A 23541-nucleotide genomic window follows, 5' to 3' on the forward strand; every position below is an offset into this window, starting at 1 on the left:
AAAATCTTAAGGCCAATGAACATAAAGAAAAAATATGCATTTTGCGTTGTTTGATTCAACTACTTACTTGAGTAGAGCTTCGAAAAATGAAAATAAGAAAAGGGAAAATAAAAATAAAACTTATTTAGCATTTAATAGGGAAAATGTGAACACTATGAAATTAACCTAAGTACTAGCTGGTTAAAAGTTTAAGATCCTACCAAAAAGAAGTCGTAAACAGGGTAGAAAATGCCAAACAAAAGATCTCAGCAGTTAGTTGCATAGCGTCATTGCGAATAACTGCAAGCATTCGCTTTGGCATGGTCGATATAAGCGTTTGCAGAAGGTTGGCTGGAATGTTATTCCAAGTGGTGAAGATGGCTTCACGAAGATCATGCACTGTTTGGAATTAACGTCCATTTCTATAGACTTCCCTTGCCATTCACCCCCAAACATTTTCAATGGGGTTTAGTTCGCGCGAACACGCTGGATGGTCCAAAAGAATCATGTTATTCACCATGAACAAGTCCTGCGGCATTGTGGATTGCAGCGTTGTTCTGCTGAAAGATCCAGTCATTTCCACACAAGCGAGGGCCTTAAGTCAATAAGGATGCTCTCTCCAACATGCCAATGTAGCCAGTTGCTGTTTGACACTCCTGTATAATCTGAGATTCTATTGTTCCATGGAAGGAGAAAGCACCCCAAATCATGATGGAACCTACTCCACTGTGTCGTGTAGCAAATGTCTCCGGTGGGATATTCTTATTGTGCCAGTAACGTTGGAAGCCATCTGGATCATCCAGGTGAATTTTTTTCTCATCAGAGAACAAAACCTTCGTCCAATTTTCTACGTCTCATTTTTGGTGCTTCTCAGCAAAGTTTAACGGAGCTGTTTCGTGATGTGGAAGGAGGCATGGCCTTTGAAGACGTTTATGGTTTTTAAAGCCTTTCTCTCGGAGATGCCGTCTTGTTCTTGAGCTGCATTCTGCGTCCGTAAGAGCCTTAATCTGGTTCGACGATCGGTTGGTGTCTTGCCGGACAACCCGTCGAATCCTCCTACTCAACGCTGGCGAAATTTTCTTGGGCCGACCACTTGAAATTCTCGTTCCGTATTTCTCAGGGTTTTTAAAGAAATTTGCAACAGCGGTTTTATTACGCCCATTCTCACCACCGATGGCACGTTGAGTGATACTTTGCTTTTGCACCACAACAATTCTCCCACGTTCAAACTCTGTCAACATTTTAGCCTTTGCCATGTTTTTACCCAATGTAATACAGGAGATGTCAGTGGGAGACAATGCCAATGCTTGAACGCAAATAACTGAATTTCGTTACGTGTATATTGATTGACGCTTCGTTTCAGTGTGGTCTTAAAATTTTAACCAGCTAGTATTTAGGCTAATTTCATCGTGTTCACATTTTCCATATTAAATACTAAAAAGTTTTTTATTTTTATTTTCTCTTTTCTTATTTTCATCTTTCGAAGCTGTACTCAAATAAGTGGTTGAGTCAAACAACGCAAAACGCATATTTTTTCTTTATGTTCATTGGCCTTGTGATTTTGGCCAGCAGTGTATATAATACAGTTATGACAGTGAAGCGTGTTCTTCGGTTATAATAGTAAGACTCTTTTTGATACAGTCGTAAGATAAGTTCATTAGGAAATTGCTTAAATTGCACGAGAGTAAAATATATACGCGAATATCTTGAAGCAAAAAAAATAATAAGATAGAATTATTGCCAGGTGACAATCATCTAGCACAGTCGACGAGTTTGTTTGTGTAATTATCTTTAAATTTTACAGAAATGGTCTGTAGACACTAACCTTGATTTTTTCTTGACAATGATCTATTGTTTGATGGCGAGTTTGTGTATAGCAAACTCTTTTTTAATATGATCAATTCCGTTTTTAACGCTAATTTCAAAATCCCTTTATTAAGGAATGTTGCTGATATTGAGGGTGCTATATAGACTACTAACGTCAAACCAAATGATATTACTTTCATTAAATAAAATAAATATTTTATATTGTGGACAAAGAAACACTAACATGATTAATTTAATTTCAAAAAGTGCTAGTTTGAGATAATGTTTACCATCCATGCGATACGCGCTTGGCTATACAGTATTCACTAAAAAATCATGTACAGTCTCTTTATTTCATTTAATATAGTGTAGAAATATATCGTTTAGTGTATATGCTTAAATTATAAAGTGAGGGAAATTAAATATTCTACAACATGGTTAAAATAGATTGAGGAGCGAAACACGTAATCCCATTGAAAATAATATTGACCTCATATGTCCGATTATCGTCTTTATCTGTTCACAGCTCCTTTACCCAATGGAACAATGCATTCGAACAAAACAGGTGAAAAAATGATAAAAATGGTAAAATATTTTGTCCACTACATAAGCTTTTGAGTCAGTTTATATTGTTTTATATCCATGCTTACCAATTTATGGTCAGGTTGTTGCTTAGAAATTCACTGTGTAAATTAGGTTCTCATCTTAGCATTGTATTGAAGACAGGAAAATCTCACTGTACGGTGACACACGTTAAAAGGTGAGCTTTTAGAAGTTACTTGATTTTATACTGTAGTTAATTTTACACTTCATATTTGTTTAAAATTAAACTAAACTAGCACTTTGTTAATATTTATATATTATTTGATAAGATTATCGTGACTTTTTGCATTGCAATTAAGGTGCAATCCATTTTTAGTTTTATTAAATAGTTTATCAATCTTTCGCATTCTCTGCTTTCACCAGAAAATACTGAAGACTACAATAGTTTAAATAATACCAAATTAAAAGTCCTATTTATTTAACTCCCAGTATATTCCACCAGATCTGTCAAATCACAGACGTGGGTCTTAAAGCGTCTGAAGGATTGTAGTAAACGTGCCTAAACGTAACGACTTCATAAAGAAGTCTAATACAGTAATTTGGGCTAAACAGTTGTGAGCAATATAAGTTTCGAAAAACTCATGTTATCCCAGGAATGGGCATGCAATCTTGGTGCCTATCGATATGGTAGTTACTAGGTTCTGATAAAATAATTTATCAACATAATATTTTCTCGTACTTTATTACTTTGTATCTCGAAACGGCTGGTAATGAGTATTAAAACTTTTATTGATAAGCAGAAAAGAACGTTTCGACTTTCCTAGGTCATCTTCAGGTTAACAAAGAGAATATAAACCCGTTTATACTCTCGTCCCTAAGACATGTGTCCGTTCTGAAATACATTTTTATTTCAAGTGGATTTCTAATCATCAAGAACTTTCAACTCCTTTCAACATTGATATAAATCTGGTTATGAAAAAGGAACTGTCATAAAAGAAAATTACATCAATTTCAACCTGTTTATGTCACGGTTATGAAAATTGACTACACTTCTATAATTTAAATATCCCTTCCCGCACCTCTTAGCAACTGGTTATAAACATTTAATGCCAAGGAAACTGATGAAAAACTAACTTTAAACAAGCATGGTTATGTTCTAAATAGCACAGTTAAAAGTAAACAAACGTTATAGGTCTTAAAGATTGGGTGTCGTTCAAAACACATTACCCGTCATTCCTTTACGAGGAGCTACTTTTGTGAACTGGGAAAGAATTCACTAGTTAATTATCTTAGGCGATTTGTCAACGTCTACAAACTGTCGTAACAGTAAATATATTTATAAGTATTATGTTTAGAAATATTATTTTATATTTATATAAAAATTTAAGAATGTGCGGTGTATTGATACTACTAGCTAATTCTTGTGAATTATTCAACCAAGAAGATATTAATAACACTAAAATACAAATGTTTTTAATTTGGTTGTCTTAAGTTACTAATTATTGGAAAGTTGTAGTTCTAACCTTAAAGTAAGTCGAGCATGATCTAGGATGCCTCTCTTGCCCACCACTAGTACAGCGGAATGTCTACGATTTACAACGCTAAAATCAGGGATTCGATTCCCATCGGTGGGCTCAGCAGATAGCGTGATGTAACTTTGCTCTAAAAAAACAAACAAACAAGCTATTATGTCTCTTCACTCTTCCAGTGACACAGCAGTAAGTCTGAGGGCTTATGATGCTAGAAACCGCGTTTCATACCCGTGTTGGCCACAGCACAGCTTGCCTACAAGAAAACTAGCATAAAAATGGTTTAGGTGGTTCTGTAACTTAAAATACGGCACTGTGTCTCTAAACTGCAAGGTTCTAACATTACGAAATCTTATTTTCAAGCAACTGCAACAAGTGTGAAAAGTACTAAACACTGCGTTTAGAATTTTTGCTAAAGTAGAACTATTACAGCTTTAAGAGAACAGAATATTATTTAAGAAAAATATTTATCTTTTATAAATTCATTGTCTCAAAATCTTACTAAATTTATAATCAGTCAACTTATTTGCCAAAACTATTTCTATGTTGTTAAAAGCCTGCAAAATAATAAAGCTACTTGTAATTATTGGCCTGTCTGACATCCATGAAATATATAAACGTTTTCACTAATTAGTTTCTCAAATGACGTACATTAGAAATGAGCATTAACAGATATGTTGTTTTAGATTTAAACACCTGAAGAATATCTTTACTCGTAAAATACCTTTATAACTTTTTCGGCACACTTAGTAAGAATGTATATATGAGTTACGTTGTCAAAACTTGAAGTTCGTATAACTATATACCTTTTATTAAAATTTCGTGTATATTTTACTTTTGTCTCCCTGGGGGATAGCTGTAAGACTACGAACTTGCAACGCCAAGGTCAGGGGTTGATTCCCCACGGTGGACACAGGAGATATCCCAGTGTAGATTTGCTCTAAATCAAATAGGCATTTTCTTGACTACAAGCTCAATTATCAATAATATGTAACATACTGGTAAAATTCTTATTACAATCTGCTTTGCGTGATTCGCAATAGAAACAACTTATCGGTGCGTGATAATGAATTCATTGATGACAATGTAGTGAAATCTGAATCAGGTAACTTTGCTTGAATTCGAAAATCACATGATGTTTCATGGCACCATCAGTAGACACAAATAATTGAGATTACAAATCACAAAATTTCATTGGGCGAAGCAGAAACAAACATTTACCTCATGCTTACGTCATTTCTGTAAGATAAAAACAGAATTAAAGATTAAAGTATGTTAGCTTGATAGCATTGGCTATTCTGCGATTTACTTTCAGTTATATCGATGTAAGTTTATATCAGTTAGTTGCTCGATATTTTGATTAAAAAGTAACTCTGTTTTACACAATTTCTGATCGACGATTAAAATTGTGTAGCTTTCAATGAATAAGGAATGCAGTATTTTATCTAAAAATCTGTATAAACAAAAAACTAAAGTATAATGCAAAGATAAAAGTATTGTTAATATACAAAAATAACATCTCACAACGTAGAACAAAATATCATAAAACTCACACATACCAGAACTTTTAACTAGGTACAATCATTTTAAAATGCTCAACGACTTTTTTTTAAATATGGTATAAATATTTCAAATAGTACTTTCAATTGAAAACGACAAACGTTTAAGAGCAGCATTTTGAAACGTTATTATTATTTTTATTTTAATTCTTCTCTGCATGGCTAGGTGGTTAGGGTGCTCGACTTGTAATCTAGGGGTTGTGGGTTCGAATCCTATTATCACCAAACATGCTCACCCTTTCAGCTGTAGAGTTAGGAGTGAGTGGTGAGGACTATTGTCTACCGTCTAGTCTTTCACTGTAGCTTTGCGTGAAAGTTATGACAGATCAAACAAATACTTTAATCCTTATTTCTTACTTTATATAAATTGTGTAAAATTCACCATATTCAACACACAAAAAGTAATATGCACAACTAACTAACCTTTAACTTCCACTTTTGACGTATACTCATAGCTTAAGGAACAGGGAATATTTTGTGGTACTGCAATTATTTAAAATTGGCTGCTAGCTACGAAATCCAGAAATTCTTTGATGTTAAGCACAAAGCTACATGAAGGGCTGTCTGTGCTTTGCCCACCATTCGTATCGAAACTTGGTTTCTAGTGTTGCAAGTCCGCAGATATGTCGCTGTGCCACTGGGGCGCACGAAAACCACAAGGCAAACCTACGCCCTAAAGAATTATGTTAAGAAAATAACACGATTTTTGCACAATCAACTTATTGTTATGGACAAAATATTGGATCCACATGTATAAATGTGCACAATGCCCTTCTTAACACGTGTACAAGCTTTTGATTGTTTTATTTGGTTGATAATGGTTTAAAGTGACTCATTCACGTGTGGAATAGCTTGTTATAGAAGTAAAAGTGCTAAAACAACCAAGGTGGTAGGGTTAGGGTAGTGTTTACGATTCACTTTATCCTTATCACTTAGTTGAACCTTAAGACTTTCCTGTTCTTAAACTGGAATTTGAGTTTTTATACAAAGAATCAAATCCTGGATTTTCCTGATTATCGTCTTCGACCCTGCTGTTGTTGTTGGATCTACCTTATACTTTTAAGTAAATCATCTTAGGTGATAATAACGTATAAGTATAGAGCTTTCAGACTTGTTTGTTTGGAATTAAGCATAAAGCTACACAATGGACTATCTGTGCTCTGCCCACTACGGACATTGAAATTTGGTTTCGAGCAGTATAAATCCGTAGAAATAACGTTATGCCACAAAGTGGCGTATAGGGCTTTCGTCGATGCGACGGGTTTAAATGCCTAGTACTTTAAAATAACATTCGAATTGTGATACAAAGTTATATTTTACTTCGTTTATGTAAACTGTTTGAAATTATATCATAAATAAATAGTTTGATGTGAACCGTAGTCCTCACAGTAGTCTTACTGATAAGGCTTATATATTTATCGATAATGTATTTGTAGCTCGTCCGCGAAATACTATTTAACCTTTTACAGCAACATAAGTGGTTTGTTCAACGGCGTTCTTAGCAGGCTGAATCTGTATTGGAAGTTATGTGATGACGTTTTGAGCTGTTAGCTCAGAAATACATAAGGTGAAATTGCAAAGCGTTTGCTGTCGAATGGCTACATTCCTTCTAGTCACTAGTTCCAATTTAGGGATAACATCATTCATGTTTGAAAATCTAAAGATTTTACTACTACCCCTCCGTTTCTATATTATGCCTTTTAAAATATTAGTCTGTATGTCAAATGCATTTTGAAGGCTTATTAGATGAAAAATGTATACGTAAAAAAAAAGGCTTAATCCACTATAACCTTGGTTGTTTGTGTGTATGTTTGTGTTTTCTTATAGCAAAACCACATGAGGCTATCTGCTGAGTCCACAGAGGGGAATTGAACGCCTGATTTTAGCGTTGTTAAACCGTATACATACCGATATACAGCGGAGGACCCATAACCTAGACTAAAGCTACATCAATACTAAAATTACATTTTTTATGTACCTTGTTTTGATACATCATAAGGCATATGAAAATATATTTATATAATGAGCTCTTTTTATGCTCATGTATTTAATGGCGGGAGTTGTACAACGATGTTATCATAAGCAATAATTAACTGTATCACAAAATATTACTCTTATAAAATTTACTTGAAACTAACATTATAATATTGTTTAGTAACAAATGTATTTCTAGCTATTTGAACAAAGTGTTAAAGCAGTAACAAACAGTTACTCTTGATTGTATGTTTTTTTATCAGTTTTCAATTCTGGATCATTGTGGAGCGATGACGTCACTTACGATGTCAACAACATCTGAAATTGTCTCAAACTACCCAAAACATCACTCGTCTTCTACACCAACACTTGAGGAACAACTCAACCAATCAGAATCTTATCCTTCAGAAACAATTTTTTTAAAAACTGACGATTCAAAATATTATTCTCATAAACATTCAGAAGATCCATTTGAGCGATCGGATTTTGGAAACAACAACAAATGCCCTTGGATTACGAAACGTCAGATCTTAGTTTTATCCTTAATCAATTTTGCTTTCTTTTGTCAAGCCAGCTGCTACGCTCTTCTTGCGCCCTTCTTTCCTGAAGAGGTACTTTTTTATGAATTATTTAAGGTAGATGTAGAACTGTTAAAATGCCCTATGTTATACTAGGTATTATTTAAACTTATTATATACATATATTAAGCATTAAAATTATTTTATTTTAAAATCTCATTGTCAGTTTTCTCTTCAGTTGTAAGTTTAAAGTCATAATGGAAATTGTCTGTGGTGACAGCATCCAAAAGCATAGGGAATATACCATCCATTAGACAAAGTCCAAACGCAGATAAAAAACTAGTTATTAGTCATGAAAAATTAAATAAGGGCGCGAAATTGTGTGTTTATAGTTATACCCACAATATCTCAACTCCTATTGTTTTTAACTCTCTGCAACCAGTTATAGAAAGGCAGTTACAGTTAAAGTTATTCTAATATTAGAAGTAGAAAAATAATCCCTAGAAATATTTCCACTAAAAGTTCCTCCTAACCTTCTACCCCCCCCGTCGCACCAAACATTTTCATCCTTTCATTTGTGAGGGCGTTATAATGTTATTGTCAATCTCACTATTCGTTGGTAAAAAAAAAGTAACCCAAGAGTTGACGGTGGATGGTGATCACTAGCTGCTTTCCCTCTAGTCTTACAATGCTAAATTAAGAAAGGCTAGCGCAAATAGACCTCGTGTGGCTTTGCGCGAAATTCAAAATAAACCAAATTCACCCCCCCCTACCTTTAAAATTTCTAATAGTTCCTAAAATAGAAGAATAACAATAAAAACACGCTAAAATTTTACAATAGATTAATCCCAATGTTTACTTTTTTTGGGTGCATCATCCAAACAATTTCTTTTTTTACTTTAAGGTTAGGACTGAAAAATGTCAGTATAATTTTAAAATAAAATTAATTTTAAGGCTTAATTTATATTAAATTCGTTACTAGTTTATAGTGCTCATTTTAATCGCCTATTTACAGCTAAGTTAGTTAATATAATAATAGCTTTGAAGCTTTTTTCTGTATTATATGTATCTAGATACACAAAAGTCAAATAATTTAGCTAAATAAAAAACATCGAAAAAAATCAACAAAAAATAAAATTTGGACTCCAGCTATACCGAGTAAAATGTAAAATGCGCCTTAGTACATTCCCCGTTGGAACAGCATTAAGTCTATGTATTTATAACGCTAAAATTATGGGTTCCATTCTCTTTGGTGGGCACAGCAGATAGCCCGATGCAGCTTTGTTATAAGAAAAACTCACACATACGCCTTAGTAAGAGAGGTATCTGAGGAATTGAATCCACATAGTAGTTGAAGTACGCCGTCAGAAACTTTTAATATAAAATTTTATAAAGCGAACAAAGCTAGAACGAATAACGAGATACATGGAAAGTAAAGAGCAAATATGGATTTTTGAGGCCCATACCTTTTCACATCCGAAACTACTATTCACTATCTATAGTCAGTTGAGGGAAAACAATTACTCCTAATGAAATATATGCAATGGGAAAGATAAGTTGCTACAATTGTATTAATATGTAAAACGCATATCCTGAAATGGATATTTTAGTCTCATGATTGCTGCGCACTAGTATGAAAACTATAACCAAAAACTAAAAATCCATGAGTCAATAATATTACTATTAGCAAAGTAAGGAGAAGAATTGCTTTCTAAATACCAAAAGGGTAATAATGCCTTAAATTCTAATAAGCCCATTGTTTTATGTGATATGCAAAAATACGGTTTTGGTTCAGAAGTCTGAAAGGCTTTTGTGGTTTAAATATTACTTAAGAATAGGAGTTCCTTATATATATTCAACTTAATTTTACTTATATCCAAAATTTAGAGGTAGATAAATAGAAATAAGGATTGTCAGCTATTTATAATAGCTATATATGTAAAGGGACTGTGTGTTTGAATGTATAACAACTGAGATGAATGGTAAACAATGTTTCGTTAAGTGCAAATACTATTTCGGAATCCTAAGAACAACATCACTTCAATGAAATTAAGTTTTCCTTTATTGCGATTATAGAGTTATCTTGATAAATGTTTTGTTCTGTTTAAAGGGATATCAAATAGAGCAGCACAAACACAGGTTTAAACATTTTGAATTAAGTAAATTTCTACTGGTTTACTCACTAGGTTAACTAAAACAATATTTGAAACAATAATATATGATTTTGACGAACATCAAATAGAAAGTAATTCTCTATTTTTAACGAAAATTGTATTTTGAAATCATGGTTTGTTTTGAATGTCGCGTAAAGCTACACGCGGGCTGTCTGCACTAGCCGTTCCTAATTTACCAGTGTAAGACAAGATGGAAGGCAGCTAGTCATCACCACCCACCGCTAACTCTTGGTTACTCTTTTACCAACGAATAGTGGGATTGACCAAAACATTATAACACCCCCACGGCTGAAAGGGCGAGCATGATTCGCGCGACGGGGATGCGAACCCGCGACCCTCAGATTACGAGTCGCACGCCTTAACACGCTTGGCCATGTCGGGCCGGAGGGACAGATGAAATCAAATTAAAACCTTTTGAGTAAAAGAGATTACTTTTCGGAATGTCCATTACATATGAGAAATTAATAAATTGGACATTAACTATTTATTTTTTTATTGTGAACAAGAGTATTTTTGTGAGAATTAATCATTGTAAAAATAGTGAAGGTTATACGCTTAATCTAATTCCTCTTTAAAAACTGAGTGAACTGACAGGAAATATGTGTACTTGCTGTAGATAGATAAAGATACAAATAAACATATAGTTAAAGCAAATAATTTCAGTTTAAGGTGCATTTCTTATGAATTATTATTCTTTGTTTGTTTAGAGATTTTTATGTTCTTAAACCATCATTATTTGTATATGAACTTTTTCAGGCAGAGAAAAAACAACTATCATCAACCCAATATGGATTTGTTTTTGGAATGTTTTACTTCGTTGTATTTATTCTCTCTCCGTTCATGTGCAAGATGGTGAGTATCAATTAAACAATATAGTTTGGGCTGGATTAAGTTATTTATTGTATTGTTTTGTGGCCAAGAAACATGTTCTTTAAAATGCGAACAGTTCGATCCCAAGTTATTATAATACATGCTACTATATGCTTTCATTTTCTGCTTTATAAAGATTAAAATTGCTAATATCAACATGTACAACTAAATGTAACATTTCAAACTAAAATCCTACCTCCAAAGCACTTAACAAATGACAAAACGTTTCAAACATGGCAATTCTACTCGACGCAAATAATATGAATTTCATACATAGAAACTGAATGGTTGAATCTCATGTACAAAAAGCAACGATTACAAAACTGTTTGCGCAATAAACATAAACTTATAAGTTATGACAATAAAACAAACAAGATACATTTTTGGGTACGCTCTCAAGCCAGTTGACAGAAATGATTATAAGGTGTCTGTACGTGCATGGGAGAAACGATTCCAGTCTGTGAGACTGACAAATTAATAAATATAAGTAATGCAAACTGTCGGTTAGTCAGTATGTACTCTGTTAGTTGCATTTTTATTCATACAAAACCGAAGCTGTTAGATTAACATCTAGAAGTCATAATTTTAGAGGTATTTTATTTTACCATTTTATTACTTTCATTAACTGATTTGCTACAAAGGTTTTCGACGTAACTACTAAAACATTCTTAGTATGTTGCGTATTTTTATTTTTAACTGATATATTTTTTTTATTAACAGGTTCCAACATTGTCTCCAAAATTTTTAATAAACTCTGGGGTATTTTTTGCTGGAGGTGCTACGATATTGCTTGGGTAAGTTTACCACTCATGTTCGTTTGTATTTTAACAATTATTATAAAGGTAAAGGTATATTTAAAACGTTTTGTCAAACGTGATGCTGTTTATTTGTGTTCTTGAACCTCAAAGGTTTCTTCAATCAAATGAAAAAAATAAGATTTTGGCAAATATTTCTTGAAACAACAGCGATATATTAAATCGCTTCTTATAGGTTTGTTTACAATTAAGAACAAAGTTGCTACACAGTGGGCGATTTGTGTTCTGCCCACCAGGAGTATATAAACCCAGTTTCTCGCGTTATAAGTCCGCAAAGACATCGCTTTGGCAATAAGAGGGGTGCACTTCAAATGGGTACTTAAGAGCGTGTTTCTGTGTTTTTCTTATAGCAAAGCCACATCGGGCTATCTGCTGAGCCCACCGAGGGGAATCGAACCCCTGATTTTAGCGTTGTAAGTCCGTCGACTTACCGCTGTACTAGCGGGGGGCGGGGTACTTAAGAGAAGAGACAGAACGTTTTTTTTAATCTTTGCATAGGTTGTTTTTAGTCTCCTTTGTTGGGCGTCAGCTTTTATGTATGAGCCGGATTTTTTACACTAAATGTCTCTGATTTCTTGGCGATAATTTTCACCGATACACACACAGCACACAGTTCATTTGTTTGAAAATAATATATTAAAACTTTTCAAGCTGATATACAAATGTTGGTTACCTGGTTAATCACAACATTTGTATTCAGAGCTTTATATTTGAGCATCTTTTCGTCAAAGTCGACACAGACTGGTTCATTTACGTCAAAACAGAATTAACAAGACGAATTGTTCTCCTCTCCTCTATTATTACATTGAGAAATCTATTGTGTTTGTCTAATATTAGTTTGTTAAAGCTTTGAAATAATCACATAACAAAATACTCAAACCCTTCATGAACATTGCAAACACACCTATATTGTGATGATTTGCAAAAACGATATTGGAAATCTTGTGCATCAGTTTAAATTCTTAAAAATGCAACTTTTAGAAAACACACATTCATTTGAATAATGACCTATAAGATCATTTCTTTAAAAGCAGACTATGGCGTAAAATTAAAGAAATAATTCAGTTATACACGTTTTTTCACTATTTTTAGGTTCTTTCAACTATATTTACTCGTATAGTACTGAACACTATCTTAATATCTGAGAATGATGATAATTGATTGGGTTATGCATCAGCTGCGTCGGAGGATATTTAAAACTTCGGTAAAATATATTTTGCACAAATGCACGCATGAAATTTAAAAAATAGTTACATTATAATTTTTAATATTTATTTATAATAAATAAAATTTATTTTATTAAGAACATTTTTGTGGCTGGAAAGTTCACGGAATAGCTATTAATTTTTAATCTGTACACCATTTAAGTAATAATTTTTAAGATATACAAGTGATTAAAGTAGTCAGAACATAATATTGGCATTTGTTAAGGATAAAACACTTTGCTAGTTAAGAAGCTTTGTTTGAAGATAAGTAAAAAAATAAATGATATATAACCCTTTAGAAACGTGGTTAACTGAACAAATTAGAGATTACATAGCACTCTATAAAAATGATTTAAAAGTATAAGTAAAATAAGATTTGAATAATTCATTAAAACATAACTTACACTACATTAATATGTTGATATAGTCAGTTTAAACTGCAGGTGTGAATGTTGAAACTCAGTATTTTGTCTATTATTAATATTAGGAGGAAAGTGTTTGTTATTCTGTGCAGTGTATCCAAGAAGTCTTTTTATAATTTAGCAATGATGTTCTGTCTTTAGCACTGTAATAAAGTCCGCACCTGGAGTTACCTTTTTCTCGTTGTCGTTACTGGGAAGGATTGTTCAAGCTTTGGGATCCACAGCTCTGTTCACTCTGGGTTACACCATCGTTGCTAATGAATTTACTGAACGTCGTGCTACAGCCCTTGTAAGAAGAATCATTTTCAATAAACTTAAATGTAATGCCTTTTCATAAGCATTATGTACAGTGTGCTCACTTGTTTCCTTGAAGAAATATAGTCTGATTAAATAAATAATATTCAAGGAAATAGGTTTATTTCAAGAACAGAATGCTGTAATAATTGAGAGATGTTAGATATTTCCAGATACGCAGATACTATGTTGTTAAAAAGCAAAAAAAAATTGAAAAAATTCTGGATTTTAATTATTTCTTAAGAAAACATTATTCTATTTGTATGATGAATAGAAATTATAACAGAATAATTTAGAAAGCAGCTTCAAAACTATCAACATTAGCTTGCAACTCACAAAATGTTGCTTTATGACAAATTATCACTTAAATATAATGTCTCTGATTACACAGCAGTGTATCCAAATGTTTGATTTTGAATCCGTGCAATAGTCTATTGCGAGTTTTATAATACATTTGCAAAACTGAAATATGTAAATTGCGTTATCGTACTATAATGGAAATTGCTTGTATCATACTGGAATTTTTATACCATTACGTGACGTGCAACTCCCAACTTCGCGAAATTTTTATCCCGTGTGTATGTAGATTTGCAATAGGGATCACGATTCTCCCGTTACGGAGAACTTTATTTTTCTCTATCCTCAGGATGCAGATGTAACGTCATGAATACGCCACACGCGGTTCTAATGCACTGGCGTCATCTATATAAATATAGTAATATAGTCTGTTGTATGTTCATGTGAACACTTCACAGGGTGTGGATGAATCTTCACGAAAATATGGTAGGGAAATACACACACATTTTTTATTTTGCATTTTGTGTATTTTATAAGTATTTTTGCGGTATTTTGTACCACTATTTTGCCCTTGTTGATAGATTTTCACCAAATGTGGCATGCAGGTTTGTTGGGTCAATGATGAGATACGGTTTCATATTTTTTTGCTGTTTTTATGGGCGTTTTTATTGTTGTTTTTAAAGAATATATAAAGGTAACAACTTTTCATGTTTTAAGATAATTTTTCATTAGTAATGAATTTAAGTAACTTTTGTCCAGGGTACGGGTATCCCAGATGGTTATTGTAACTCCGATATTATATGTTCTACCAGTTTCACTGTAACATCACTTTGAAAAATCAGAACTTATCTGAATGCGCATGAATATTTAATTAAATTTCTACAGTGAATGAAATAATAATTTTTATCTATAAATTTATGGTCATTGCATTCATCGTTAACTTTTTTTAACACTTAATAAACTATTATTACAATTGTCATTTTTTGATATTATTTATCTGATAAAACAATGTGGTTTAAGAGGTTTTAGCATGCCATAAATAATTCCCATATTCTGACGTGCTAAGTAAATCTGGAAACTCAAGCATTTTAAGTGATACGATAGGTGAAGTGTAAAATAAATGATTATGTAGTTTTTAAGATCTCAAACGATAGCTGAAGATAATCTCTAAACATATAGACACAGCGGACGTTTTCCTAATATTGCTGCTCAGTCGTTGTCAGAAATTCTCGTTTATAAGATATAAGTAAACTGATATTCACTGAAATTTTGACTTTCGAACTGAATCTGAAACCTAACAGCAAACAAATTCTTTGTTGTTTCAGTATCTAGCATTTCTCGCTGGGAATGATTGATATCATTTTTAAAATTGGATACTGTGAGCAATGCTACTTACTGTATGTTAAGTGATGGAACATAGGATACTATAGTTAAGAGTATAATATGCAAGTTTCATGTACCTCTATTTATTGATGAAACTGCAGTTCAGGGACAGAATATTTAGCATTCTCAAGGATATATGTCTTAAACTAACAATAATATAAAGAGATTTAATAACGACTGTATCTGCATTGAAACTATAATTGAAAACTGCATTCTGAGAGAGAGAGACAGAATATGAAATAAATCATTAAGATAATGTTGCTCAGTTTGCTATAGTTTTAACACTGTTTTAATATAAAGATATAATGAATGAATTCATATCATTGTAAGTTTACTTTTCTCTACAGCTGAATTGTAATCATGCAAATAATTATTTTTATTTTTATCCGCATGTCAATTGTGGCATTGTATTGCGTGCATGAATGTTTCTTTTTTGATTAAAATACGTTGTATTCAACGAGATTAACAATGCAAAGGAGAAGACGCAATACGGAGAATACACTTTCCCTTTTTTACATAACTAAAACTGAAGTCTAAAAGAAGATGCCAAGATTGTTTCACAATGTTTTTGTAATCTTTTCAAGTACCAACAGGCGACACATTATTACATGTTCTCATTGACCTTTTACTAAGGACAAGTAGAAAAAAGTTAACAAATTACAAACACACATGTGTATTTATATATGTCAATATAAACATGTTATACAACAAAAAATATATTATACATATGCATGTATACATAAATAGCTTACAAAATAAACAAAGTAAGATAACTTAACTATTCACAGTCTGCAATACTTAATGGCTATTATTATATATACAACCTTTATATTTAAAAATGCACACATCTGTCTGTTCAACTAAATATAACCAGTTTAACAACTTTCATAACCTATCGCTAAACAATGACACAATAAACTCTTGAACAAAGCTAAACAGTGCGCTATCTGTGTCCTGCTCACAACGGGTATCGAAACGTAGTTTCTAGTGTTGTAAGTCCACAGATACATTCAAAGTATACAACATCCACTAACCTTTTAAAGAATCTTATTGCTTAGAAGATGAATATGTAGTTGTTCAACTAAAATTTAAAATGTATCAGAGTTTTAGGGACAAGAACTTATTCTTGCTTCGCACTGTGTTTTTGTTAACCTGTGTTAACTTGCGTTAAACTGTATCCGTGGTTAAACTTATTACTATTGGTTTTCTGGTGCAAATATTAACTGATACGCTTCTTGTAATATATGCTCGAATAAATTCCAAGGTCTTGCTTATTTACATTCACTTTTGCATATAAGAGAAATAGGTACCCAGAATTTACAGGCAAGTAAAGTAGCATTTTATCTTACAATAGTTACTGTTAAATTATAAGCGTATCAGGTCCTCGTATTTCACGTTACTAGTAATTCTAAAGCAGTGGGTCTAAACAGGTAAGTTTTGATGTTAGATTCCATCGTAATAAATAAGTAATTTCATTATGTTAGAATGTTCAACTTAAGTAATAATATTTTTCAATTGTTAAAGGCCATTGTTGAAATGTTCTACGGTTTGGGAATAACGATAGGACCGACAATTGGAGGCGTTCTTTTTGAGGTAAATTTATGATAAGTTTTTCGTATTTATTGAGTTTTAAAATTTATGGATTATGTAACTTGCACACAACGTTGCAATCTGGGGTTCGATCGCCCGCAGTAGACTGAATACACATAGATTAGTGTGTTGCTTTGATATAAAACAACAACCCTTCTACCTACCTATAAGGGTTCTTGGTGATATACAAATAAACATCTAAATATACATGATTACGTTGCTTGTTTCTAAAAGGAATTTTAAACTATCTAAAAATATATTATCATAATGATAATAGTCTTCAAACAGTTTGAAACTAACAATCCATTACAAATTTCGTCTGTTTGATGTGTTTTATTTAATGCAGTGATTAAGAGTGTAAAAAAAAATCCGAAGAATATATTATAATACTTGTATATTATATAACCTGCTGAAACGAAAAAGCTTTAGAGCATTTTAAATCCGAAAATTAAGCATATAACTGAATGAAATTGTATCTTATAGGTCACTTCATTCAGATATAACTTATTAGCACGACGAATGTATTTAAAATCATATGCAATGCATATAAATTATTTACTTAAGCTAATATTGACAGTGTTACCTGGTTTTCAGGTAGGAGGTTTCATGTTGCCGTTTTTCCTTCTTGGAGCGATTCTGGTATGTTTGTCTGCTATCATGATCTGTTTCTTGCCAGAAACGAGTGAGTAAAATTAACTTCTATATATTTATTTTAATTAGATTCTCTTACGTTACTCGTTCGTGGTTATCTCAAAACAACCTGAACAGTTTGAATACTTCGTTGCGAAACGGTTTTGTTTAAACGGTGAGATACAAAAAGCAATCCCTCTTATCGAGTCGAAGTTTTAATACATCATTCGAATTGTCTATTTAACAGTCATCATTCTTATTTTCTATCGAGCTCGACTAATTTTTTTAACCCTTTACTTTTATTTATAATCAGAGTGTACCATGAACGAGAACGAAGGTGAACTTTGGAAGATTATCCTCAACCCAACTTTTATTGTAGATATGGTAAATATCTTAACTGGCTTTCTTATCGTGGGCTTTAACGAGGCGACCTTGGAGCCACACGTAAGACAGGTAGGTAGCTTCCTTTCTTTTTTAGGGTTTCGTGAATTTATTATTGCAATGCTTCAGAAGTCAAGTTGGATGTTGGAAACAAACAAAAGCTAAAACGAATTTAGACAGTACTTACTGACAGTTAAAAATTATATTTAGAAAACATTTTTTTTAGAATGTTCAATTTTTCTCGACCCTAGCAAGTAAACGTGCATTTGTAGCGATAACTTAACAGATTGAAACATAACTGGGTCGCTATCATTTTGTTTTACGAACTAAATATTAATATAAAATATGTTATTTGATTTAGTTATGTTACTAAATTACTTTATTTTAATAAAGTATTAATACCAATACCAGCCGTCTTTAGAATACATTTTTACTTCAAGTGGATTTCTCATCATCATGTATCACAATATAATTATCTTGAAAAATGCACACGTATTTTTGGAGATAATTGAAGAAATACCGTATTACTTCAACTTTAAGACAACTTTTTCACATTTTTCGAATTTGAAATTAGGATGCGTCTAAAATTGGAGGTATTTTTCACTTTTCGAAAGTTTCGAAAACATCATCTCCTTCGAAGAAGAAAGATTTTCGAAAAATCCTGCATTAACAAAGACTGGGCTATAGTTTAAAAAAATAACTTAACTTAGAAAGACTAAAAAACACGTACAAAACGTCAAAATAACTGTTGTCGACACCTCCAGCGGTGTAGTTGGATATCACCGTCTTCAGTCTTTGTCTGGCTTTCGTGTTGTTCAGACTCTAGTTTTTTTATGTTTCTTTAGTTTTATTGCATTTTTTACCCATGGAAAAGCGTTTTACGCACGATGCCGTATTTAAAAGAAAAGTTAATTTGTTCGCCGAACAGATTGGGAATCAAACAGCCGGTAAAAAGTATACATGAGTGAGGCTAATATTGGTGTAGTATGAAAACCAAGTTGTTTACTTGAAAGAAAAGTACAAAGTCATTTTCTTTACACGTAAAGGAAGAAATTTTGAAATTGATGCCACCGTTTAAACGTATTTTGGAGAGTTAAGAAATAAAGAACTGTCTGTAACAAGATTAGTCTTAATGTTAAAAGAAAAAAGTATGTGCAGGAAATAGTGGTACTTCATTCAAGGCTGGTCGTGACTGGTGTGAGAAATTTATGGAAAGAGAAAAGTTATGATTACCGCAAAGGACAACAAGTAGTAAAAAAGATGACATTCTTTGGGACAACAGTGAATCAAAGGACTAACATGCTTCAACCTCAGAATATAACAGTGAGTGAGAAGAAACATCGGAGTAACTTTCTGATTAAATAAAGAAAACAGGAAGAAAAACATTATTCTAACGTAAATTTAAAATTCCCTGTATATGTTATATGTTTTTTATTATATTTCATGTTAAATACATTGTTAACATTTTTCATTCTTTAATAAACTCTCTTAAAACGTATTCACTCCCTTCTAATTTTTTTTCAGTTTTTGTTTTTCTGAAATTTCTTTATACAAGAGTGTGTGTCTAAAATTTCAAGAAAATTTCACGTATTGAATAAAACTAACTTGTTATCTTCTAACCAAGTTCTCAGATATGATGTACATAATAATTTTTATTAAGACTTATTTTTCATTACATTGTATTTCTGCAATACTAGAAGTATGACAAATTGTTTATTTTCTTAATGAGCACCTAGTGTACACAGTGAAACTATCAGACAAGAAACCCTTACGGTTGAGGCAAACGGTCCTTAATCTTTATTTATGGACAATAGAGGTAGTGCCAGTTATAAAAGGCGGCTTGACTTAACCAAATAGTAGTAGTTACTTCACTGTTACGACACACCAAGTAGATCCCAGATCAATGTTCTAATTCTTACGCCACTCTCAGTGTATGTTACATAGTTGTCAGTGGTTATGAATACAATATTAAACACCTTTTCAACTAATTTTAATATAGTTAGTTTAAGTTATTAAATTAATTCAGATTGAACTATAAAGAATAATATAAGTTAGTAACAAAACATGTAGTGATTTTGTTTTGTTTTTTACATAATCCCTTGTCTACAGATGACATTAATCAAATTACGGTTTGTTATTCGAGCTATGAATAAGTACCCAAGAAGATGGAAATATAAACGAATAAAAATAGTTATTGTCATACAGATATGTAACCAAGAATAAAAAGTTACATTGAAATCCAAGTTAATTCCTGTTTCTCATGAAATAAAGTCGTAAAAGAACGAATATAAATTATACCTTTGTCTCTGTGTATATTTTATATAGTTTGGACTAACTCCATCTGTTGTGGGACTACTGTTCATTGCTTCTGGTGGAATATATGCAGTTGGAACTCCAGTTTGGGGATACGTGTATGACAAAATTGTAAGTACGTTACATGCCTAAATTTATTGTTTTTTGTTGTTGTGGTAATAGTACCAGAATATTATTTGAATACATAGAGAAAACAATTTATTTATAAATTATAGAGATGAATTTGCACCTTTGATTGTAACTCGTTCGGAGGAAGTTTTATTTTGAAAGGATATACTGATTATTTTATCTTAGCTTCTAGTGGCTTGGCGATAAGTACGAAGTCTTATAAGGTTAAAATTGGTTTTAGATAACAAGAGCCCATTGAGTAATTTTATGCTCAACAACAAATACATTTTATATTTTATAAACGAAAAAGTCTTAGGATTTTCCCCTTACACTTAATCAGACTTTGTTTTCTGCACTTATTTCTAACTCTGTGTTTTAGGTATTAATCTAAATGATTGAAGATCAGTTTGAAGAAATGTTTGTGACTCAATCTTATTTTTTATACTTAAATCATAGGATGTAAGTATAAAAAACACAACTTGTATCAAGTCATCATTTATTTAAATTAAACCTTAACCACCATTTTTTCCCCTTATTTTTAAGCCTGACTCTTACCTTACAATGTACACATCAAGCATTGTCTGCGCAGCAAGCTTTCTACTTCTTGGACCCGCGCCGTTTCTTCCTGTGGAAACGTAAGCATAATATAATAGAAACAAATTACCATTATTGTGTATCACTTATGGAACTAAACTCTCCGTTACAGAAACGAATTTAGTGTTTTGAATTTGAATACGAGGACTACTCATATTAGATTTTTTTCTGTTAAAATGATGTATCAAAATATTTTTATTCATAAACACCCCTTGAGGTCATTTAAATCAAATTTACATTCAGTTAACACTTAAAATGTTTCGCCAAATTAGCCGCACGTACTAAATGATGGAGTTGTGCGTATTTACATACGTTCTTACATTAGTTTCTGTTATGTTCCATCAAATATCATACTGTGTTTTAAACGAATATTATAGTCTGTTTTAATATTAGTTATTTAAAAAAATACTTGCAAAAGTGAATACTTAAAGAAATATATTGATTTTCTTCTCACAGTGAGTGTTTTTTTAAACCAAACTTGTGTTCAGTGCGCATATATAGGCTGGTATATTTCTTGGAATATTTCTTCCAACCTGTTTTAAGTCTCTATAAGATGTGAATGTCCTAGTTTTTTTTAAGATCTGAATTTTAATATATTAGTTTGTGTTGCTGAGAAGTGTAACTGCATTACATTTAACATTCGTTTTCTTAGCATGTATGATTATTTACAGACACTATTGTGGAATACACATTCTAACACACTATTAATCTATATCAATACTTACAGCACCCTCTGGTTGGTAATTATTGCTCAAGTTCTACTTGGTCTTGGTGCGGGAGGAAAAGTAATCATAGGATTCAACCACTCCTTGAGAGTCACTGTGTAAGACTTGTGTATAAATGTCATATATAATTAAATGCAAGGAAATAACCAGAGAAAAACTTATTTTTTTTTAAAACAAGAAATAAATGTGAAGATGGTGTTACACATCATAATTTATCTTGGACGAGCATCCAATTTATTGTTAAACTTCTAATCGAAATGTAAGAAATTCAACTCTTTTTACCATGGTATTTACAGACATTCCCAAAATTTGTGACTCAATCATTACACAGCTATTGTTATTAAAGGATATACCGTATAGTACTGTAAATTTCTAATGACGTGTTAAGAAGACATTTAAAATACCATTTCTATGAACAATCCGAACCATACCTTACTGTATGGACAATACTACCGCCTGCCTGATAAACACTCGCCCATTGTATAAGGGTATCGATGTCAGTATCTATGTAACCAAGATAGAAAATGAAATATGTAGCATACATATACAACGCTTTTGGTTTTATGAGCTTTTTAATAAACTCCAATCTCTGCCTCAGCCTCAAATGACACAGCGGTATGTCTGCGGTCTTACAACGCTATAAACCGGGTTTCAGTATTCCTGGCGGTAGAGCAATGATAGTCCACTGTGTAGCATTGTGCTTAACCTCAAACAAACACTGCCTTATTTGCTGAATATGATGTGAAATTGAAGGTTTGACTCGTTGTGAAGGAGTAATGACTTATTATTTAATTGAAGTAAGTATGAAAAAGAAAGATGTATAGAAAATCTTATTGTCTTTGTAATTGGAAAGAAAACAATGATTTGTATATAAAAACTACGAACGTTCACACTATTTCTCCAGATAGAATGAAGATGTTCATAATCGAAGCGATATCGAAAGCTGTACTTGACTATTGACTCAGAAGACTAGATGCACTTCATTACTGTCCCTAAAAGCGTTCTGTTTCAAGAGGAGATAAAACTAGAATTAAGACTAACGAATATTTTTTATATCTTGCTTTCGGAGTTCCCATGTCATACTGTGTTGTAGTTTACACAGTGCATAATTTATTCCATAATTCATGGCATGCGCACGTTTTACTGACATCATATCAGTGCAAGTTGCAACGCTAAGCGTCTCTCATGTGACACCAATTTAGTGTCTACTAAATGACTGAGAGAATAGATACTACTGTGTAGAGGTGATAGTGGTTAAAACAGGTGATATTTCCAGAGGGCTTAGGCCCTCTTTCAATCAGTATATAATCCACTCATAGTTATTTTGGTGCAGCTACAGTGAAGAAATAACAGCTGAAAGAAAACAAAACAATGAAATTAAAGACTAAAAAAATTAATATATTTTGTTGTGTGTATAATTTGTGCGACGTACATGAAACTTAAGTTCCATTCTTTGTACTTACCTCATTTTATTACTTAAATAACAATGAATCACTGATTATTAATATTTCTGTTTAATTTTTTTCAGATTACGAGGTTTCCCAGACGACATACCAACTTTAACGATTGTTTCGGGGCTCTTTAACTGTACTCTTGCTCTTGGGTAAGGAATTTAAAACATACATAATAATTAATTATTTCTAATTTGAAGGCTCATTTATGAATTTGATTGTAAAGTTTGGCTTTCTTTATGTAGCGGTTTCATTGGACCATCTATAGGGGGCACACTTCTCGATCATATGGGTTATGAAAATGGAACTATGGTTCTTCTGGGAATTGAACTGGCAGTAGTAAGTTTTCTTTTTACAATGAAAAAATTTACATTGAATGTT

At 32.2% G+C, this 23541-nt stretch overlaps 1 protein-coding gene across 7 annotated transcripts in view; it reads left to right on the forward strand.

Moving 5' to 3' along the window:
- Positions 1-23541, forward strand: part of LOC143252705 (uncharacterized) — an 82627-nt gene that overhangs the window by 14057 nt on the left and 45029 nt on the right. For 5 of the 7 annotated variants that reach the window (XM_076505263.1, XM_076505262.1, XM_076505259.1 and 2 more), the window contains 12 exons: positions 7654-8001; positions 10839-10934; positions 11673-11746; positions 13536-13683; positions 16893-16961; positions 17553-17640; positions 17902-18041; positions 20295-20393; positions 20934-21025; positions 21712-21807; positions 23238-23312; positions 23406-23499. In XM_076505263.1, coding sequence (XP_076361378.1) covers positions 7681-8001; positions 10839-10934; positions 11673-11746; positions 13536-13683; positions 16893-16961; positions 17553-17640; positions 17902-18041; positions 20295-20393; positions 20934-21025; positions 21712-21807; positions 23238-23312; positions 23406-23499 — 1392 coding nt within the window. In that variant the 5' untranslated portion in view covers positions 7654-7680. Of the gene's footprint in view, positions 1-2494; positions 2546-6889; positions 6984-7653; positions 8002-10838; positions 10935-11672; positions 11747-13535; positions 13684-16892; positions 16962-17552; positions 17641-17901; positions 18042-20294; positions 20394-20933; positions 21026-21711; positions 21808-23237; positions 23313-23405; positions 23500-23541 lie in introns of those variants that run through there. The other 2 variants (XM_076505261.1, XM_076505264.1) reach the window with 2 other exon arrangements.

The sequence above is a fragment of the Tachypleus tridentatus genome, chromosome 6 (assembly GCF_004210375.1).
Source record: "Tachypleus tridentatus isolate NWPU-2018 chromosome 6, ASM421037v1, whole genome shotgun sequence".
Lineage (NCBI taxonomy): Eukaryota > Metazoa > Arthropoda > Merostomata > Xiphosura > Limulidae > Tachypleus > Tachypleus tridentatus.